Genomic DNA, 22594 nt, shown 5'->3' with positions numbered 1-22594 from the left:
CCTGGCTGCTAAACTATTGTTGAGGATCCGCTCAGGAGTCATGTCAGTCGCTCATATTCCCAACTGTATATTTACTGATTCTAGTGATGAATATAACATTTTGAGCCCATTTGTGCACTCGTGCAGGAGGTTGGTGTGTCAGTTTTACATGTTGTAAATCATACAAATTGGTTGTGATTTTAAAAAAATAATAATTGTCATAAATAAAAATGTGAAAAACCATACTTTGAAGATATTTGATTTTCAGTTTTAGATGGCAATGGTTGATTTGTTTTACTAAAAAAAAAAAAATGCCACATAAAAATGTACAAACACATACTTTGAAGACCATAATTAAGGTAATTAAGAAACAATAAGACGTAATATGAAAAATTGTTGTTTATTACACATCTGCAGATAGAGACAGACTGATCATTCACTGTAGCTGCTACAGCATTTGCGGCAGATCATAAAACGACCGCAGCGGCGTATTTGTAATGATTAGACACAGCTTCCACCATTGAATGTATATATCACTGTCCTTCATGTCAAATATACATTTCGCATTAATAATTGTTCCTAGATTAACAAAACCTGCAGCTCTCGTTGACTGAAATCCTATTGTAAACATAATCCTCTGATCATTCGGACTTCTTGTTTCCAGCCATTTCGGCGCGTGACGTCACTCACGACACCCCCTTAGCGATTGGCTATGGCAGATCGTGAGTGACTTTGGGCAGATCCAATAGATTTGAACTTTAATAGTGAACCCGCCTACAAGGAAGGAAACGTTTCTCAATGGAGCGGTTCCAGACTCTATGTGGAAATGAAATGAACTAGAGTCTGGTTGAACCAGGCTAAAATAAACTATGGCTGAAAAAAAGAAAAAATTCATATAAATCCTGGATGGCCTGCAAATAATCAGGAAATGTTCATTTTTGGTTGAACTAATCCTTAGTCCTAATGGAAAGCACAAGTTCTACTTACGAATAATTGCAACATGACTCTAGGTAGTGACCAGTTGTTCCATATGAATTTACGGAAACAAAAAGAGCTTACCAGTGAGTCAGGTACTGTCAGTCTATGAATCATTACAGGTGTTGGATTCCCTGCTTCATTGAAAAGTCTCTTCAGGAGCACGCTTCTCAAAATCAGTTTCAGAATGGTAATTTCAGCTTCAGATTGTAAAAGTATATATGGGCTAAATGTTTGACCTCTTAAAGGTTTAAGTCATATACATTTCTGGGGGACCATGTTAAATGGGCCATCTGGGTTAAAAGCCTCAACATGATAAACCAAATCCTTTATGGTTAAGTTGTCTATAATCCTGTTGGTGTAGGTTGTGTAACTCTTTATTATGATGATTATGAAGGTGGGAACACTGGATGTGCTGCTGGGAGTTTCTGATGACCTGTCCCGACTGGACACCTATACAGAGGGGTAAGTACTGTTGCTTTAAAAATAGATTTGTCTCAGCATGAATGCATCATGTGTTCTTTAATAAACTGTCACATTCTTCTATATTATAATGCGCTCAGAGTATAATAATATGCTCACCCTTGACTCTAATTTACAACTAGTAACTTACTGTAAATATTTAACGTTTGATTCAAATAATGACATGTTTAGTTAATGGGTTTGCCATCACCAAATGTTATTTTACCTTGTAAAGACTGACACATGAAATTACTTTTTTTTTTTTAAATGGAACAGTTTATTGAACCTTTAAATAAAATCTTAAAAAATATATTTTTTAAATTACATGTTAAAGTATCATATTTAACTCTTTATGGCTCATATAGACTATAATGAGAATATGGAGCTCAAACTCGAAGGGGAAAAAAACACCTAAAAATTATTTAGATACCCAAACTGAGCAAAAATGTGCAATTTGGTGTAGTTCTGGATATTTATATGGCCAAAATGTAAGATGAAATTCTGATAATGTAAAACAATGATGACATCTTTATACCAGTATAGCAGACTACTTGCAGAAAATGAAAGAGACAGGGTGTTATAGCGTGCAAATCGCGGGGGATTAGCGGGCGATGAACGCTCGCCAATCGTGTGCATCAAAAATGCTCGCAGAAAAATCGCATCAAAGACGCTCGCCAAGCCCAGAAAAATATCTAGCATGCTAGATATCCAGAGCTGTCGCACAACTCAACCTCACGTGATGTCATGAGCTACGGCCAATCAGAGCAAGGCATGGCTTGAGGTCACCGGGTAAATCTAATTTTTAATTTAAAAAAAAAAAAAAATTCTGTGTGACGTCCATATTCGCATGTTGTGTTCTTTGTCGTCTTCGCTGCGTATTGTGCTGTTTTGCGTCTTTTCCGGTTCGTTTTATCCCGTGATTTTTCCGTGAGAAAACGTGGTTTGTAGACAAGGTAAAAATCGTTGGATGACAGAGTTGTTGTCAACTCGTGTAGTACGTTACCTCCTGATGCGGATCAATCACGTTGTGTCTTGTGGTGTGAACAGCTCAACAACACTCCTGATTTCACAGAGAGCAAGTCATGTACTGTGAACTGTACATAAAATCATGTAGTGTGAACTAGGCTTTATGTGGATGTCATCATCCAGTCTCCAGTCTCCAGTACCTTCCTCTATCACCCTTTGGACTGCAGTACCCTACTCACCTCATCACATCCTTTGTTTATCAATAGTCCGTACAGTGTATCTGTGTCCATATATCCGTAACAGTCTGCCGGAAGTTAGATATTTTAGTTGATAAAGTTTGACATATAGACAGTTTTCTTACACAAACACATTGCTTCACTTCAGAAGGCCTTTATTAACCCCCAAGAGCCGTGTGGAGCACTTTTATCATGGATGGGTGCACTTTGATGGACTTATTGTATATACAGCCAATCACTGCCATTATAAAGCTTGGAAAAGCCAGGCCATCTGAAAGAAGAATGTCATATACACCTAGGATGGATTGAGAGTAGGGGTGTAACGGTACACAACAATCACGGTTCGGTACGTACCTCGGTTTTGAAGTCACGGTTCGGTACGTTTTCGATACAGCAAAAAGAAAGAAATGCCAGAGAAATTTCCTATTTGTTTAAAGAAAAAATATTTTTAAATAAGTGTGAGTTTTCCTAGATCTTGAAACTTTCAGGTTTATAAATGGGGGTCATCTTTGAAGGATGAACAAATAATGTTTTGGTCATCATATTAAAAATAACATTTATATTTATTTAAAGAATATTTGAATTTTGAAGTGCTGTAAAAAGATGTATGAAGTACTTGAAAGCATTTCACCATTCCAGCCAAACTGGTTCCAGTTAGTGTTACTATATTAAATCCATGGTAATTGTTGCTGGTCTGTGGATGAAAGTATTACTAGTTCATTCACGGCACAATGTTTCTCCTGGTTTCCATGACAGCGCTGTTTGATCTAATAGAGATCTACGGTTAATAACGGAGAAATGTGAATGCTTCTTACTAGATCTCGCAGCGATGTTATTACCTCAGTGGCGAATTCAAATGTGTTCTTTACCGAATCTCTTAGCGCGGTGTGGTAACAGTGTTGCTTGATCGAGATCGGCTCGCGCTGCACAGATGTTGCTGGTCCGAACTGATAAACGATCCGTGAAGCACATAACGAGTAGCGCAGTTTCGTTCTGCTTTCATTACGCTTGCCATTTGATGTTGCGCAACGTTGTGTTGGCCGCGTCAGCACGAATTTTGCCGGCAGGAAAAATGGTCCAAGCAATCGTTCGGTTTGTATGCATACCGAACCGGAAGCCTCGAACCGAAACGAAAAATAATTTATTTTTTAATTTGCTGTGTAACCATACAGCTGTGTTCACCTTATTACCACCCGTAATTAAGTTCTCAGTTTCTGCTCAGTTCGTCATGCTTTGTTAATGGTATGTAGATGTTTCTGTGTTCCTGTCGCCTGAGACTTATATTAAAATACACTTGTTCCTTCATCTTTGTGTTCGCTACATACAGTTTTTCCTCTTTGTCGCCATCTCTGTTTGAAATCTGCGATTGCAGTCATTCGCGGAATTATCAGCTTTACGTGAGTTGTGCCTCGGCACGGCACAGCGCGGATAAACACAACGTTTGAGGAGGGTGTGTGGCTGTCAATCACCACGCCCGGTGTGGATACTGGCATTCAGAATCATAGATTATTCTTTTTGGAAGTATGACCATAATCATTTTATGTTACTTGTTATCTGAACAAGTAACATAAACTTTTGTTCTGGTTCTGACGTTGCATTGAAGCGCGCTGATTAAATTTAAAAATCACTTATATCATGCAAAACCATGCAAATTATACTTTATTTCTCAAATTGTTAATGTTAACAACATTAGCATTGCGTGACTACATGTAATGTCCTTCCAAAATTATCCTTTTTTTTTGCATGGGTCTGGTTGCAGTCTCTTTTTTCTGTAGCCACTTCGAAGTCCGAACGAAGTCTTTTGCATTTTACAGCGGGTGAATCTGTCACTGGTGATTGTCGTTTCAACCTTTCTGGATCCGCTATCAAATTGATAAGTTTAAATATATCAAGTGCTGTGAGAAAAGGCTATAAATCTCCAACTCCAACATCTTCACACTCCTACTAGCCAAGACTCCTTCTTTATGTGAACAGATGTGTGTGTAGATGTAACGTAGTGACGCAAAGACATGCTCGAATCTCTCGTGGAAATCCACCAGATCCACTGGAATTAAAAACATTATTACAAACTTACCGCTTTGAATCGAGCTATGGCAAGTAGAGAGTTTTGAACACTGGCTTGTTATGTGTTTTCTCAAATATGTATTTTGGATAATTTTTAACCCAAAAAAGCTACAGACTGCAGCTTTAACCACACACACAAGAAATTAAAAAAAAAAAAAAAAAATTAAAAAGGCTAAAATTGTTTAGCTGCTATTCCCCTTCTCCCAGACAAAGCTACTAATGGTTCAGTCCAATTAGGGGTATGCAAATGCTACAAAAACCTGTTTGAATCAGACAGACTATTTGATGGTCGAGAATGAGACTAGTAGACCAACAGCCAAAACAAAGTTTTGGGGGAAATTCTTACAAGAAATAAAAGGTAATTCTAACTGCAATTAACTGGGTTGTGAAGTTTTATTTTAAAAAGAAAAAAGAATAATCGAATCGAACATGTTGGAGCAAACAGACAAATACATATATTTGGGGAAACAATTACACAACAGCATTCTGAATTAAAATATGTTAAATGCAGGCATAATCAGGTAGTGATGTGTGCATGTGTGTCAAGTCCATGTAATCAATTTTCTGGCACCAAGACCACAGAAAGAAGGACAGTTTTTAACATATAAAAAAAAACCCTCCCAACAAATATCACTCCAAGCAAAACTCAAAAGTTGGCAACCCTGCATCCATTTACGCTTCTTTCCATATAGTCGTGTGACTCCCCTTCTGTCCGGCGTTAACGGCTGTGTACTTGCCGCGTCAGCACACACGACGGCTGCAACTACAGTTTGGTCTCCCTAGTGGACCACCCAACTATGTATCACACGAAATACGTTCTGAGGAAACTATTTTGCAAATCGCAATTACGTTGCATGCCAATATATAAGCAGTGCTATTACGTTGGTCCTTAACCTAATACTATTGCAGTGCTATTACGTTTGTCCTGAACATAATACATCCAAAGCAGGTTTCTTTACTATTTATGCTTAATCGTGGCATTAAAGTTTTGACTCTATTGCATTCAACTGTCATATCAATTAAGTTTTCATTCGCATTTATTAATATAATAGGCCAACGTTACTCATAAATATATTTACACAAAAATCATTTTCTCCAATAAAATACAACATAGGCTACTGATACATTCACAAAAGACATAAATTTTATTAGCTTGATGTAAACCAAATCCTAGAATCCATACGTTGTTTGCAAGAAACAGATCCAAATTTAGCCTTTTATCCAGTGGTCTTCATCTTCATTTCTCAGCAGCGACCGCAAACGTCAAATCCGCGCTGGTGATGAATTGAAATTCCAAAAAAGCGCCTTCAAGAAGCGGTACGACATGTTTTACGGCAGTGATATCAAACGCTCATTGGCTCTCACCTGCTTCGTCCAGTGGTGGAATGGAACGAAGTACAAATACTTTGTTACTTTACTTAAGTACATTTTTCACGTATCTTTACTTTACTTAAGTAGAATAAATAGTGCATACTTTTTACTTTTACTTCGTTACATTTTGCAGCAATTATTTTACTTTCTACTCCACTACATTTCTACAACTTCTGTTACTTTTTCATTACATTTTCTGATCAGTTTTTCCCCTTCCAAAACATAATCTGACCGTCCGTTCGTTGCACGTTTGTCTCACCAGTGACATTTGGTTGCCATAGATACATCAACTAAATAATAATAAATAAATTATTGTGAAATGTATACTTGTCTGTCTGTTATGTTTTTTTTTTCTTCATAATTGTGTTAGCCTACGTTAGTTTTAAGGAATGGTTATGGTTAGGTTTAGGGGTAGGAGTAGGATTAGTGGCTCAAAATATATTTTAATGCTAAAACTCATTTAACTACACATCTCTGTCCATTACGTTTTATCCTTTTTATATTCTGTATAAAATAAATATGTTTAGGTTTTTGGAGTAGGATTAAGGGGTCTTGTTACATTTATCTTTAAAAGTGAAAGTATACAGATATCGTTATATGAAATATACGTAAATAGTTAACGTTTTGTAGCTGTAAAAACGTAATAAGGTTACGTTTAAATGTTGCAAATACGTCCATATTATACGTTTTAGCATCTATCCAAACGTACAAAAACGTACGTTTCATATCTTTGAAAATAACGTATTAAACCTACGTATTAACAATGAGACATATTAGGTTAAGGACCAACGTAATAGCACTGCTTATATGTTGGCATGTAACGTAATTGCGATTTGCAAAATAGTTTCCTCAGAACGTATTTCGTGTGATACAGGGTTGGGACCACCACGACAGCCCTCTGAATTGAGCCGAGTAGGGGACATCTCTAGAGTGGGCACCTTCCGTCCTCAGTGTTTCGTCGACTAGCCCACGACACCTCAAGAGGGCTCGACAGTAACCCTGGTGTCCCAGAGTCACCCCCCTCTGTCCCCCACTCAACTCAGCCCAGCTTACTGACCTCAACAGAGACAATCTTGCGCAACCACTGGTGCGCCATCAAATTTTGAATTTCGTAGAAGTGATTTCCTGCATTCTGGTGCATTTTAGGCCTCAGGCCATGCTCCTTGCCACTTAATGCCAATGGTCTAAAAATACAATATTAATTGAACTGCCATGTATAAATCAACAGATTAACAGGTAATGATAATGACGTTGTTTATTATATAAATGTTTGTTCTCCGTGTCCAGATAGAAAAAGTGCAAACACATAACAATAAATTCTAATTATAATAGGGAATACAACAATATAGTTCTACCGCAAATTAGTTAAAATATCCTCTAATCTAGAGCGATCGTGCATGCGAGACAGATGTTGAGCTCCTAACGGCACGGAGGCAAAACCAGGACTGGAGACAAAGCACATTCCTCTCTGCACTCTAAGCGTTCTGTTATCACTCCGATTTCATCCACTACGGGTTTTCCAGTCTCACTCACAGGAAAAACTGCTCCATGTTCAATCGATTTTAAAAGATAATCTTATGTTTTACTGACTTTTACTGACTGCTCCCCTGCAATAATTTTTTTTTTTACATTTTAAGGTTAAATGCATCAGTCTCATGCTCTTTGAGAGATCAAAATGAAAAGCTTCAACCCATGAACTGCTCGTTAAACAAAGATAAAGCATGTATTTGTACCAGGACAATAAAGAGGGCTCAAACATCTTTTTAATTATGAGAGTCTTGGTCTACATTACATTGTCAATGGTGTTTTAGGATGCCAAACAATTATTATAATAATGTAATAATGATTTATATAATTATTCCTATGACATAAAATACATATAGCCTATACATGTAGGTATATATAAATGAAAATGAATATTTCAAAAGAATAATTTAGTCTACATTACGCTATAATATAGGAAAATTCAAATACATTTGTCTTTATTTCTACACTTGCAAGAAATAAACCCTTGAGCTTTTATTTAGGAGAAAACACCAGATGACCATGATGATCGCATGAGCAAAGTGCACACGTTTCTCTAAATCACTCAGCAAAACAGGATGCCTATTCTTAAAGTCGTGTGCTGTTTTATGAAGGCAAAAAAAAAAAAACATATCATGGTTTCAAATTTAGTTCATAGGCAAAATATAACTGTAGAGACCTTCATGTTAGTTTATTCATTTTACATATCATACGTTCGACAAAAGGCGGATTCGAACTCGGGTCCGAGCGCATCAAAAGCTCTTTCACGAACTACACACTCTACTACCTACACCACTGAAGCTGTTCCCTGACCGGTGTGTTTTTTGCTAAGAACATAGACACTTAGTGCAAATATAGGCTACGCTCCATTTTATCAGACCGGCCTTTGCGGCCTCGAAACACTGACCATCCCAGTGAGGCAAAGCGCCCATCAGAGAATTAACACTGCGCGTCAGTGGTTGAATTGAGCAAATTTAGTGACATTTTAATAGCATATCAGAGCTTCATTGGTTAGATAGCGAGGGCGCTCTATCTCAGCGCCCCGAGGATAAAACTACATGATTAAGCTGGCATACAAAAATATCCCCACCCCCTCCCTGTCCTTCTAGTGTGTAACTTTTTTTTTTTTTTACTTCGTAGGAGGGGCGGCACCCCAGCACCCATAATTGACCAGCCGCTTCTGGTTCATATACCTCACAAGAGGGAACAGTTACATAAAGGCGGAGACACTCTGAAACACAGCATGTAAATGAAGCATAGGATTCAGCTTGTTACCAGCAGTTCCCTCATCAGATCTCATCAGCATAACAGTGTCATGTATAGATGGTAATCCAATCAGCCTGATTGTTTCAGCTATACCTTCACATTATTATAGAGCTTAATGGAGAGGGGTTATATCGAGGGGGAGACACTCTGAAACAAAGCATGTAAGCATAACTATTTAAACTGAGCCAGGGGCTCCCAGAGCCATTACAGACAACAAGTCTCAGTAATCTGCTCATTTATACCTCTCAAATCAGTCTACTAGACTTTTTTCAGTTTAATTGTACTGGTTTATATATTGTACTGGAACCTAAATGAAACATTTAAATAAATGTGTAATCCTACAATATCATCATCTTAATTTTATGTTTACCAGTTGGCCCGATCAAAATAGGATCAAAATCATTAAATATGAAACAAAAAAAGTGTTCATCATGGATTTAGAGCTAGTTAAACACTGAACGGGGTCAAATCGACCCCAAAGATAATAGGAGGGTATAAGCTTACACAAAAAAAAAAAATACACAACTGTCAGTTTGTGGGACACCCTTCGTCGCATTATCATATCTTGTTCCTATCCCGAATAAAGTCTGTCTTGCTCGATCAGACAGTTCTGTTCTATAGCACGTGTACCTCTGAGTGTTTGCGGGGAAATACTCAAGCTGCTGTAATACAATTATCACTGAGTCACCCAATCCAGTCGATTCCAGTTTCAGGTGCCAGCTGACACAAATCTTCCTGTCTCAGCTGCAATGTTTATGTGTTGTGGAAACTGCCCTCTCCTTTTCTCCTTTCTCTCTTACAGTCTACGATATCCATTCAAATGACTTCCAGACAAGGTTACTCTGGGTTCAGGTGCTGGGTTTAATTTTTTGGTCATAGTTCTAATAGTGGCATGATTTTAATGTTTCATTATCATTATCCTGACTGAGAGATATTTTTTTGCCACTGCAAGGTAAATGGAAATTCAATGCTAAAGGTTACAAACAGTATTGTTACATGTCCTCATTGTCATTTATGCTATATTTTCAATCAGATTTTTTTTAAAGTACACTTTATAATACTTTTAAAACATAGTACTTAAGTTCAATTAAAATACATTTTATTTCATTAAATACAATAAGTTGTTAACTTTAGATCGTTTTTAAGAAGGACTTAAGTACATATTTAAATATCATTTCATATTATCTGTGAAATATGATTAGTGTACTGCTGAATGTACAGACAAGCATTTAATTTCTAAATTAATTTATATGATGATAAACTAAAATGTTCTTTAATGTAATTTTTATTGACATTTCTATGTTGAACCTGTCAATCACTTAAAATGTAATTTTGAATAGTAAAATAATAATAATAATATAATATAAATAATATTCAAGTTTGAAGCATGAGAAAATTGCTAAAACATTATTATTGAAAATGTACTTTAAGTAAAACATTTGTGAATTTTTAAAAAGAGTAACTGTGTTAAGAACATTCACTTAAGTGGCTTTTATTTTGTTAAAGCTATATTATCAGAAAGTTTCGTTACAAAATATACTTTTAAGAACTGAAGTACGTACACTACACGTGCACTTTTAATACAATTAAGCACACTTCACTCATCACACATCACAACCGTTTATAAATGAACATAAATGCTGTTAAACATGCTAATTCATGATAGCTTGTGCCTTAACTAATGGTAAAGTATAGACCCTTGCCTTATTACAAAGTGTAACCAACAATTCACTTGTAATTTCTCTCGCACCATAACAGTGTGATGCGTCAGACGTCTCAGTGTTTGGGTGAGGTGATGGAAGAGTTCAGTGGAAAACTCCTGGAGAGCATGCTGGCCAATGGAGGTGAGTGAATGCAGAGAACACAGGCTCTGTAACGGCGAAACCTGTCCCATAAGAAAGCAGAGAAGAGTTCATTAGCACAAGGCCACCCCCTCTGAGCCAGACCATGCTCACCAATAGATCAAGTTACATACAGTATTACATAAACATGGCCTGATAGAAGGGTTTCTATCTGCCTTGCAATATTATTTTTTTGGACAGTCAATCAAAAGTCTCTATAGTATTTCACTGTAGTAATAAAAAAAAAAAACAAAAAAAAAAAACGTTTTTGAGTTTTACTTATATTCCAAAATTTAAGATAACCTTTTTTTTTATTTTGTGAATTCAAAAACGTTGGAAAAATCTATTAGATAAACAGAAGTGAAGGTTTACTTGACAAAAAAAAAAAATTAAAAAACAATTTACAGTGTTTTTTTCAATTTTCTCATCAGAGCACAAGACTAGCCAGAAAGATCAACGGTCACCATTGAAATCGTACTGCCAGTCCGTACAAGGTACACTAACATTTGCGAGTAGCTTTCTGTGCTAATATTATACACTTATTATAAGTATATGTCTGTGTAAAGTTATAAGCATATCTTTCATCCTTCGTGAAAGAAGTTTGCTTAATTAGATTGAATATGCACTTATAGTCATAAGTGTTTTTAAAGTAGCCTAGATTTTTTAAGTCTGTCCTTGCAGATAATCTAATATTAATGAAATAAAAGGAAACATATGTGTACTGAAAGACAGTGACTGAAGATTTAACCAGGCTACACTCGAGATAGCTACAGTGTGTAGATTAATGACCATTTGTGTACACTGTAAAAAAATATTGATGGTTTAACTTAAAGTAAGTAACCTGGTTGCCTTAAAATTTTAAGTTCATTGAACTGGAAAAAGTGAGTTAATACAATGAAGTAGATTAATTTAACCATCAGAAACTCAAAATAATAAGTTATCTCAACTAAATAAATTATTATAAAGTTGATTTGACAAAAGAAAATATGTTGTGATAACAAATCTTGAAAATATTTTTTACAGTTTATAAATGTTATTATTGTGTAATGTTATTTCAGATACATTTACCCAATAATATTCCTTTAATGTATTTTGTGGTTTACTGCTTTCTGATTCAGTGTTTCCTGATGTTTCAATGGACTTGGCGACGTATGTGACCAGATTTCAATGGGACAGAGCCAAATACCCCACTGCACAGCCTATAAAGACCCTAACTGAGATCATCTCCAAAGTATACACCTTATATAAAGCATTTTCTAAAAAATAACAACTATTTGTTTCTATATTTATGTCCTATCGGATAAATGTTTGTCTGTGTGGGTGGTTGTGTGTGTGTTAGCAAGTTTCGCAGGTGGACACTGAGTTGAAATCACGCAGGGCTGCTTACAGTCATCTTAAAGCCAGTATTCAAAGCTTTGAACGGAAAAATGAGTGAGTTTTCACATCTAGAATTTTACATGGGGACATACATAATATTGTTGAATAATGTCTATTTTTATTACCTTTTTTTGCATTGTTTTCATAATTCATTACGTTTATTTTAACTAAAAGGACATAGTGATAGGAAAAATGAGATCGGAGGAATATGTCTGGAGTTACGTATTTTGCGTTGAAGCCAACCCGGTCTCATCCCAAATCGTCATATAACTGACGTTTTGGGACGTCTTTTGACCATACGTCAATATTCGCCTTTTTAGGGCCCCCTTAAACGTCGGTAGATGAGGTTATGGGATCCTAACTCTACCCCATACCTAAACTTAACCCTAAACCTAACCCGTCACCTAACTGACGTTAAAGGTAAAGCGTCAGTTGTATGACGGCCCGGGATCGCCATCTACCGACGTTTAAGGGGGCCCTAAAAAGGCGGATATTGACGTATGGTCAAAATACGTCCCAAAACGTCAGTTATATGACGATTTGGGATGAGACTGTGTTATTGAAGCTGTGGGAACGCTTCTGCGTGAGCCATAGAGGCTTATTCATTTCACTTATGGTTTTCCATAAAAAAAGTTAGTTACTTAGGGAGTAACGCAATATTGAAATGCCTTTCTTTTAAAAGTATCTTCCCCAACACTGGTCATGAAGAGGCATAGTGAGCCAATAAGTCCATTAATAGACAGCAAAAATGTGTGTCGACAAATTCTTATTGTCTAACTGAGACGTGGCAATGCAATGCCACATCTCGTTCCCTTCTTGGGAACTGGGTTACATACGTAACGTGAGACATTCCCCTTAGAAGTCGAACTTTGATGCTGTGCCATGGTGTTGATTCTATGGGAACTGAAATACAAATGTTACCATACCCAAATTAACAATATTGACTCCCTACAATGCTGTGTATAGGCACAGATGATTGTTAAGCTCAGACTGGACTTGGGTACACCCTGAATGACTAAAGATCCTGGGTTTAAATCTGCATCCAAACTGTAAAACCTGATGAATGTGTGCGGAGAGGAGGGTTAGCCCCTAATCCTAGCACAAACATCCTGTAAAGATGCACCACAGCAAGAGCATTCGAGGGCGCTATACTCCTTGTGTAGTGGGCCCTAACCCCAACTGACGAAACCATTACACATGATGACTTCAGTAATCCAGTACAGGAGGGAACTTGCAACCAGCAGATATGCCTCAACTGTCCAGCAAAGCACAAGAACAGAGACACCATAGTGTCCCTACTAACCAAAGGCATTTGGAAAGCGGGAATAGTGGCCACATATAAATTTAAGGTAGCCATAGACACCCATTCTGAGAGACGTTTGTGAAACTCCAGCACTGGACCAATTGTGCAGTTAACTGGATTAACCTCATGTTGTTCACACAATGTTACAAAGAGTTGCCATTTCAGGGCATACAACTTCCTAATAGAAAGAGGTCTAGAATTGTGGATTGTCTCAGTGACCTTAGCCAAAAAAACAACAACAAAAAAAGCTGGTACTCCTAAGGGCCCAGACCTAAAGCTTCCAGATCTCCGGCTGGGGATTAAAAATATTGTCCTCTACACTTGAGAGAGAAGATATCTTCGGAGCAGGATCTCTGAAAGGATGCCATCCAGGAGAGACACCAAGTCCGCAAACCGGCCAGAACAGAGCAACTAGAAGTAGGTGAACTCAGTCCTGGCGGTACCTCAGAATATAAACTACTCTCAAAGAAAACAACTTTTCGGCCAGCCAGAGCAATATCTACCTGAAAAGGGGGTGCGAATGAAGCCCGTCCTAGTGATTGATATAGCAGACTGCCAAAGTGTTGTCTGTATGAACCAAAACATGGTAGTCCCTCAGCTTTGGAAGGAAGTGTTCCCTCAGAGCTAGGAACACTGCCCTCAACTCAAGGCAGTTTATGTGCGAGGAGAGATGAGGGTCCCCCCATAGACCAGGGCCTGGTTGGCCATTGAGAACTGCACCCCAGCCTGCAACAGCAACATGCTTCTAGTGTCAAGCCCCTGTTGAGGCACCCAGGCTTCTTACAAAGTTGAAGAACATTATAGCCTGCGACACATGACTCTTAAGACTCTGCAAGGATGATTCAGAGGTATGCTTCACCCCTGAAAGCAAACCAGAGAAACTTCCTGTATTCTGTCCGAATCTCAATGTGAAAGTAAGCATCCCTTTAGATCTATCGTCACAAACCAATCCTTGAATTGGATTTCTGACAATATGAGTTTGAGGGTAAGCATCTTGAATCTGTATGTCAGAAGATGAGGGTTTCAAAAACCTCAGATCTAAATTTGGATACAGCCCCCTATCCTTTTTGGGCACTGCCTCTCCCTCTCTCTGGGAGAGGTACATATTCTATGACCCCTTTCGTCTGGAGAGAACGCTGCTCATTTTTGAAGAAAAAAAATATTTTTTAAATTTTTCATCTGCCATCTGGCACACCTTAATTGGTAACACCTCAGAAACAGGGTGAATGGGAAGCAAACTGAATCTTTTAACCTTTTTTCTTGACCCACTGATAGATGTTGGGCAGAAGTTGCACTGCTGCCACAAAGTCTGACAGAAGAAGATTTTTTTTTCCGATAGCATCGGTCTGTTTGAGGCCCTGATGCAGTGAACTGGCAGGGACTGTCTGAACTAACTGAAGTGAGGATTCACTCATGAGAGAAGATGGGGCGAATGGCCTATCAGACACCTCCACCTCCTGAATCACCAAAGGTGGCGGGAAAAGTAGAGACACACCCTGAAAACCTGAAGAAAATAATGGGACACAATGTTGTCTTTGCAATGTGGTCTTTGAAGGTCAGCTAGTCATCAAAGATATTTACTGTATGGTATTTACCACATTGCCGAACAGGCCAGAGGGCAAGATCAGGGTGTCAAGGAGAAATGCCTTCTCTTTTCTTTTATTTGCATGAGGTTGAGCTCTCGATCGCAGAATGTAAAGTCTCTCAGGAGGTGGCAAACAAAAAAATGCATGGGCATTGATTTATAATTTTTCCTTCCATCTCATATTTTGATATGTCCTTTTTCAGGGTTTCATACAAATCCCTACCTTAATGTCAAAGATTAAAATAAGGTTCTTAGTATTTAAAAGTGACCTAGACATGTTTATGTGAGATTCAAAGAAACTGTAATAACCATTGCTACTGCTGAACCTAACCAGGGGAAGCTTGCAGACCCGTGCATTGACCAATATTGTGAAGAAGGAGGACTTGGTTTTGAATTCAGAGTACCTCACAACACTGCTAGTTGTGGTGCCCAGGTCAGTGTGAACTCTGAGAGGAGATAGCTCATGCATTACTCATCAAGAGTTATTCTGAATGTATTTTTATATGTATCTCTATAGGACGGCATATACACTATGGGCGAAGACATATGAGTCGATGTCTAAGTTTGTTGTTCCTCGTTCCAGCCGGTCGGTCCCCATGCATGTTTGTGAAGAATTTATATTTAATGGAAACATGAAAATATAAATTTTAATTGTTAAATAAATATATTAATTACAATGATTGGTATATTATAAATTGATGTATACCCCAGTCATTTTTTTATAAGATGTTATTGATGTTATTTAGCATTCATGAATGATTGAAAAAGTTGTTGGAAAAGTCATGAGAATTCATTGCTCAATACTGTTGTTTTGACAGGAAGTTGGTTGAGGATGCAGATGCAGGGATTTTCACAGTAACACTGTTTAAGAGTGTCATCAGTGAATTCAAAGCCCATGCCAAAATTCACAAGTAAGCATACTGTCAAAGTGTTACTACTCTCCCTTGTGATAAATTTAGCTTTCCTTAAAAAAGAGTGCTTATTACAGAAATAACATGTGTAATAAAATAATTTAATAAATAGTGTTTTGGGGCACTTAACTGCCTGACAATTGCATTTAAATGTAAATGTATCACAGTTTAAAGGTAACACGTTATTTTAGAGTGCCCATTGGGCCAGATTTACTAACAGCTTGAGCCAGCACAATCCCTCTTTTGGCGTTAAAAAACTAATGTCAGGATTTACTAAAGACATGCACCCAGTGATAAATAAGCACTGAAAAGAATTGGACATGGTTATCAACAGCAGAACTTTCTACTCCCATCGGCACTTTTTTTGAAATTGTGCTCTCGAGCTAATTTGCCGTTTAGTCAATCTGGTCCTTATTGTTCCTCTGCTGGCCAACAGGTTTACAGTGCGGGAGTACAATTCGGATGAGGCCGAGAAGCAAAAACAGGAGATAAGCCGTCTCGCTGTGGATAAGAAGGAACTGTATGTAAGTAAAACAAGAACAAATGTAGGGTGGGACTTGATTTTATCCATGGGAATTGATTGGATGGCTGGATGACTGGTTTGCTATTGGTTGATCTCATGTGAGTGCAGGTTGGGATAGTGAGAGATTTAGGCCCTGTTTACACGAGAACGCTCGCGGGTGACTACGTAAAAATATTTTATCGGATGTGCCTTTCGTTTACACGGCGATGGCGTTTTGGGGGCTTAAAAACGCAAAAAAGTGAAACCACCCTCCAGAGTGGAAATCTTAAAAACGCTCCACCGCCGCGTTCCTGTTAACACAGTCTCATCCCAAAAAGTCATATAACTGACGTTTTGGGACGTATTTTGACCATACGTCAATATCAGCCTTTTTAGGGCCCCCTTAAACGTCGGTAGATGGCGATCCCGGGCCGTCATACAACTGACGCTTTACCTTTAACGTCAGTTAGGTGACGGGTTAGGTTTAGGGTTAGGTTTAGGTATGGGGTAGAGTTAGGATCCCATAACCTCATCTACCGACGTTTAAGGGGGCCCTAAAAAGGCGAATATTGACGTATGGTCAAAAGACGTCCCAAAACGTCAGTTATATGACGTCTTGGGGTGAGACCGGGTTGTTCCTGTGTACAGGGTAAAAACCGGTAAAAATGCAAAAGTCTGCTTGATAGTGAAGGTTGTACGCAGGCGCGTGGACTTAGTGTTGTTGTGTGGCAGTGCTCCACATTGCCACCAAGCCGCCTGGAGTGCATACTACATTGAATTTCACACACTTTTGCGTCACGCAAAACGCATTTCCCACCCAAAACGCTCGTCTAAACGCAGTATAAAAAGTGATAACACAACGCCACTTTTGCGTTTTCTCTTCAGAATCGTTTTCGTGTAAACATAGCCTTAATTTGATCAAATACAGATAAAGAGAACATTTGAAATGCTATGGTTATTTTCAAGACTAATGGCAGGTAAAGCTTGTATCCCATGTCTCGAGAATCAATGCAACAATTTTATTTGTCCCAACAGAGAACTTTTGTGTGTTGGCTGAAGGTGAACTTTAGTGAGATCTTTGTTGCCTGGATTCATGTCAAGGTCCTTCGGATATTTGTTGAGTCAGTTCTCAGGTAAAATAACCTCTTGAACAAGCAATGAATCAAATATGAATATAAACAGATCAACACAAACATTACAGTGTCTCTGCTGTTGGTTAGGTACGGTCTGCCGGTCAGTTTCCAGGCTGTTTTGCTACAGCCCAGTAAGAAGAGTATGAAGCAGCTCAGGCAGCAACTCAACTCCATTTTCAAACACCTCGACCCAGCGGCTGTGACCGGTAAACCAGATGTAAGATTTTTCTCTCTCTCATTCTGTACCTGAATTCCCATTTCCACAGTCATAGACCTTATTCAGAGCAGCGCCATGACAGGTATGAAAGTGGGGCTGTAAAGGATAGACTTACCGTGTTTCCAATGGCATCTGCTGTAAAAAGCTGAATAAAGCTTCTAGACAACTTACAATTTTCCACAACTTACATTGTCGGGAGTTTTTAGTCAACTGAAATTTCTTGGAAAGATATTTTTCAGAACAATCCGAAAACACATTAAATAACAGTACAACCCATTGAAGAGATGCAAGTCTATCCCTCACAGCCTCGCTTTCATTCTCATTAAAAATCAAAGATGGCGCTGCCGTGAATAAGGCGCATTCACAGTTAAAACATTAGTTCAAATAAAAATGTAACCTATATAAGGCAATATTTGCAATTATAATTTCGTTTGTTGCTTGACAAATAACAAACAAACATTTTGGCAGAATGTACAGACATTTTGGAATGACCATCAAAGTGTCACAATCTGTCAGATTCTGTTTCACTTTATTTTGATGGTCCATTTAATACATTCTGTTGTCTACTGCATGTCTACTAGGAGTGTTAATAGAGTATTAGTAGACTGTCAACATGTAGTTACAAAGTAACTTGTAGTCAACAGAATATTCAAAAGGGACCATCAGAAAAAAAGTGTTACCATAAAGGCTGATTTATACTTCTGCGTTGGATCTACGGCAGAGCCTCTACGCTATAGGCTACGTGTTGTTTTCCACGTTGACGCGCAATTACACATGCAGAGGGAGCATGTGAAACGTGGGGAGCGGTTCTAACAAACACAGCACTTGCGGTGCGCCTAGAATTGACGCGTTGTTACATTTTTGGAAAGGTGCACGTCAGGGTAAGCCGAAGGGTACGCACGCTACACACAGCCTACAGCATAGCTACGGTGTGAGTTCGACACAGAAGTATAAATTGCGCTTTAATCTTCCAAGGAATATGCAGAAAAATAACAGGAATACAATTGAAACATAACCAGGTTACACATAGATGATACCGGACAAAGAAGTAGGGAAAATCAGGGCTTAAATACATGGGGAGAGGTAATGTTTGACAGGTGACTGTAATCAGTGACCAAGGGAACTAACTAGGGAACACAAGCAGGCAGGCTGGCAAACAGGGAAACCAAAACACCATGATAATAAAACATAACATACTCATGTATGCCCCACTCCGTGCATCCTCAAGCAAACAGTCCAATTGAGCAGGCAAAAGGCAAGAACTGAGTGGCAGGAGACACCAGGGCAGCGATGACAGTGGGAGGAGTCAAGGAAGCAGGAGGACCCATGCAGGGAAACAAAGTGCAGCCAGGATGATGGCCCATGGTGGAGGCGAGGGAGGGAGGGAGGAACCACAGTAGAGATTTGGCTTTTGACACAAGGGGAACGTCTGATCGCGATAGAGCCGATAGAAGAGGAAACCAGGGTGCAGATGGAGAGCTTACAAGACTAGGGGACACCGATAGTCCTGGAGGTCTAGGCAGAGCTGCAGTGACAAGCATCTGAGGTGAAGCCAGGGTACCAGAGGACTGAAGTAGAGCCAGTTTGACCAAGGATCAAAACGAAGCCGGAGCCCAGTGGAGGGTGGAAATGGTGAAGTGGTGGAGGGACGAAGTGTAGCTGATGGCCTGTAGGTAGATAGCCACCAAGGTGGAGCCGGACGAATGAGGGAGCACATAAGGATGATGTTTCCTGATGGAGCTGAGGGAGGACGGAGCCCAGACAGAGCCAACTGGTCGACGGGCCGAAATGGAGTGACGGGATTGATGGCTGGAGGCAGAGTCAGGGGGTCCTCTTGACTGGGCTGGAGACATGAAGAACCGAGGCTAATGAACACAATAGAGTGGTGTCAGAGGAGGAGCTTAGGAACTAAAGGGAACCAGCGGAGGCTTGGGAGAGGAACTGCCTGATCTTGGAAGAGGAGGTGGGGGAGAAAAGTGGGAACTCTGGAGACACAGGGGATTTTGAAATGGGCGGAAACAGAAGAGACTCAGGAGATTTATAGAAATGTCCTCTTCCGAATCCAAATAATGTTGAGAGGTCTGCAGCAGCTCTTCCTCAGAAGTATAAGTGTGGGTGGGGTATTCCTCCATTCCCTCACACTCCACTAATACTCCCATGGTGGCACAAGTTGTTGCCAGCTTACGCACCTGGTCAGACATTTCAGGGCGCTTGGGCTGCGGGACAGTGGTTGGCTGAATCCTCTTTACCTGCCCCTGAATCGTGCATCATTGCAGGCTCAAGCTCTCTGTCTGCAGTGGGCCCTGGTGTCATGTCTGTTCAGAGAGGCGAATGAATAACTGGGCTCTGGATCCAGAGTCAGGCTGGTGAGGTCCTGCCCTGGGCAGATCCAATATTCACCAGCACCCACTCCAGCACAGCACAAAGAGGAACATACACATTAAACAAAGGAGAAAGATGCTCTTTATAACCAGATGATGTAGTTGCTCATATGTCTTTTATCCAACACTAAAGGAGAAATTCTGAAGATTTATAGGCCTTCTACATGCTCTTTTACAATGAATGAGAACTAAAATGTTCAAGCTTCAAAAATGACACAGCAACCAACACCTTACTCAATAATATAACTTTAGTCCACATGGCTTTAATCCAAGTGTTCTAAATCCATACATCATATTTGTGTGAAGAAGAGACTGAAATTTAAGTTGTTTTGAAGTGAACAATTTCTTGAACTTCCCACTAACATTAGCTATGTTTCCATCCAAGAAATTGTCTGTGATTTTTGGGATATCGCAGAAAGGAATACAATCTTAAATTGTGCTTGAAAAACATATGCACTCAAATGAAGTGGATCATTTTTTTATTTGGTAAGAAATCATGCGCACAAATTACGATGGAAAAATTTAATGAAAAAATTACTGGTCGCACAACTAAATATTCATGGCAGTGCAAAGTGCCACTATGTCAGAATTAGCGTAATTACGATAAAAGCGTTCACTTCCTTACAGATTTCGCAACCCTTTAAAGTCTTTTCTGAGAGATCCATTTTGCACTATGTATTCGCTGTACCATTTGACGACTGTGGATTCATTTTGGTGTTGTTAGTATTGACATAATAATGCACAATTCTAAATCCGAGGTCCAGGTCCAGCTCTGTAGGATGTCACATATTGTCATCTCGTAATTGCGGTAAATGGTGTGAATGCAGCATTTGACTCAACAGATGTATTTGAATGACTGAACCCAAATATCAGGCATCCAAAGTCGAGATAACATGACATGTCAAGTACCCAGGAAGTGAAGATTTTATTCTCTAGAACACATGGGGTGAAACACATGTGCTTTATTCGCAGCTGTTTTGGGGAAGTTTCATTTGCAACATCGATGGAAACATAGCTAGTGTGTAATTAAACGAGGAGTTTGCAGATGAATAATGTTTTTCATTCTGTTGTGATGGTTTTGCTGTCACTCTTTTTAGGTGGGGCTTGAAATCCCAGACGGAAGCACTGGTCAGCAGGAATATTACTCCTTAATTTGTTATCCTATCAAAATTAATTTGGTAGATCCAAGTTAGTGCTAAATCATGAAATGTACTCAGGAATTTTTGAAGTTAATTGGCACTCATGTTTCTGTTTCTGTTTTGCATCTTGCATATTAAAATAAACCCTGACAAACAGATGAAATACATGTCTACTAAGTTGTTGTACTTTTTGTGTTAAACAGGACTAGGACTGTGAAGTTTTGAAAATAATTTAGGAACCTTTAACCAACTGCCCATGTTAACCATAAAATTGTAATATTTTTATGATTGATGCGTGTGTAACAGAGAAAAGCGAGTTTGACCTGTGCTGTAAAAATCACTCCCTTGGCCTCAAGAGGTGCACTTAAGACACAGTTTCGAATCCTGCTTGGAACAAAATTACCAACAGGCTCACTGGAAAAACATCCTTCAACCTACATTTTCGCAAATTTGAAAAAATGTACGTATCCCAGACAGCAAACTGACATTGAATCAACGTGGAAACGACGTCTCTCATGACATTGAAACAACGTTGATTTGCTCATCGAATTAACGTTGAACCAACGTCAGACGCGGCATTCTTCAAAGCTAAATGAAATCCAAAATTGGTTTGCTTTCATAACGTTGAAACAATGCGTTGATTTCAAGTTGATTTTCCGTTAGTTTTGAAAGAATGACGCATCTGACGTTGGTTCAACGTTAATTCGATGAGCAAAACAATGCTTTGTGCCGACAATTTCTATTTATTTATAACCAGGATACCACATTTACCATATTGTGTTTTATATTAGAAGATGCACAATTGTCACATGACACAAAGGACAAAAAAAAAAAGCATAAATCTTTTTCTTTTTCACACAGGCGACTGACATAACATGAGTGTGAAAATAATAATTTTATTTTTTTTCACTTTTATTGTTGGGGAAACTAGTTTTGCAGCAAAAGGGTTACAGACATGCATATAACAATAAAATGGTGAATTGTGCAGGATTGCAAAAAAAATTTATTTTGAATTGTACTCAGCTATCAGGGAATCGTGGATAACTGGAGGGACTGAAATACACACAAGATCGCAAATGTGATATAGATTTTATCTCAAAACATTATCTATGCCATTGTAATTGCGTTCATGCCAACATTAAACAGTGTGTAAAAACAGTACATCTAGATTCAACTTGTGCCACTTTTTTTATTTAGTTTAATTTGTTGCTTTATTTATAAAATTATTAATTAATGAATTTTAAGAATTCTACCAAACAATTATACATTTAATAGGGTTAGAAACACATTACTTTTATAAAGGTAAAAAATTCACCTGAAAAACGGTTTAAGGGAGCAAATCGTATCACCTAATGAAAAAGG

General features: G+C 38.6%; 1 protein-coding gene across 1 annotated transcript in view; it reads left to right on the top strand.

Annotated features, from left to right (window-relative positions):
• atp6v1c2 (ATPase H+ transporting V1 subunit C2) overlaps window positions 1-21339 on the top strand; it is a 29927-nt gene extending 8588 nt beyond the window's left edge. Inside the window, exons 2-13 of the mRNA XM_039655359.2 lie at window positions 1352-1419; window positions 10602-10687; window positions 11116-11178; window positions 11803-11915; window positions 12024-12115; window positions 15284-15382; window positions 15467-15535; window positions 15768-15860; window positions 16297-16384; window positions 17398-17495; window positions 17583-17712; window positions 21191-21339. Of these exons, the coding sequence (XP_039511293.2) occupies window positions 1352-1419; window positions 10602-10687; window positions 11116-11178; window positions 11803-11915; window positions 12024-12115; window positions 15284-15382; window positions 15467-15535; window positions 15768-15860; window positions 16297-16384; window positions 17398-17495; window positions 17583-17712; window positions 21191-21286 (1095 nt within the window). The 3' untranslated portion in view covers window positions 21287-21339. The remainder of the gene's footprint in view (window positions 1-1351; window positions 1420-10601; window positions 10688-11115; window positions 11179-11802; window positions 11916-12023; window positions 12116-15283; window positions 15383-15466; window positions 15536-15767; window positions 15861-16296; window positions 16385-17397; window positions 17496-17582; window positions 17713-21190) is intronic.
• Window positions 21340-22594: the final 1255 nt, after the last annotated feature.

The sequence above is a fragment of the Pimephales promelas genome, chromosome 15 (genome assembly GCF_988280905.1).
Source record: "Pimephales promelas chromosome 15, fPimPro1.hap1.1, whole genome shotgun sequence".
Classification (NCBI taxonomy): domain Eukaryota; kingdom Metazoa; phylum Chordata; class Actinopteri; order Cypriniformes; family Leuciscidae; genus Pimephales; species Pimephales promelas.
Note: the sequence above shows the minus strand (reverse complement) of the source record. Positions and strands in the feature narration are given on the sequence as shown.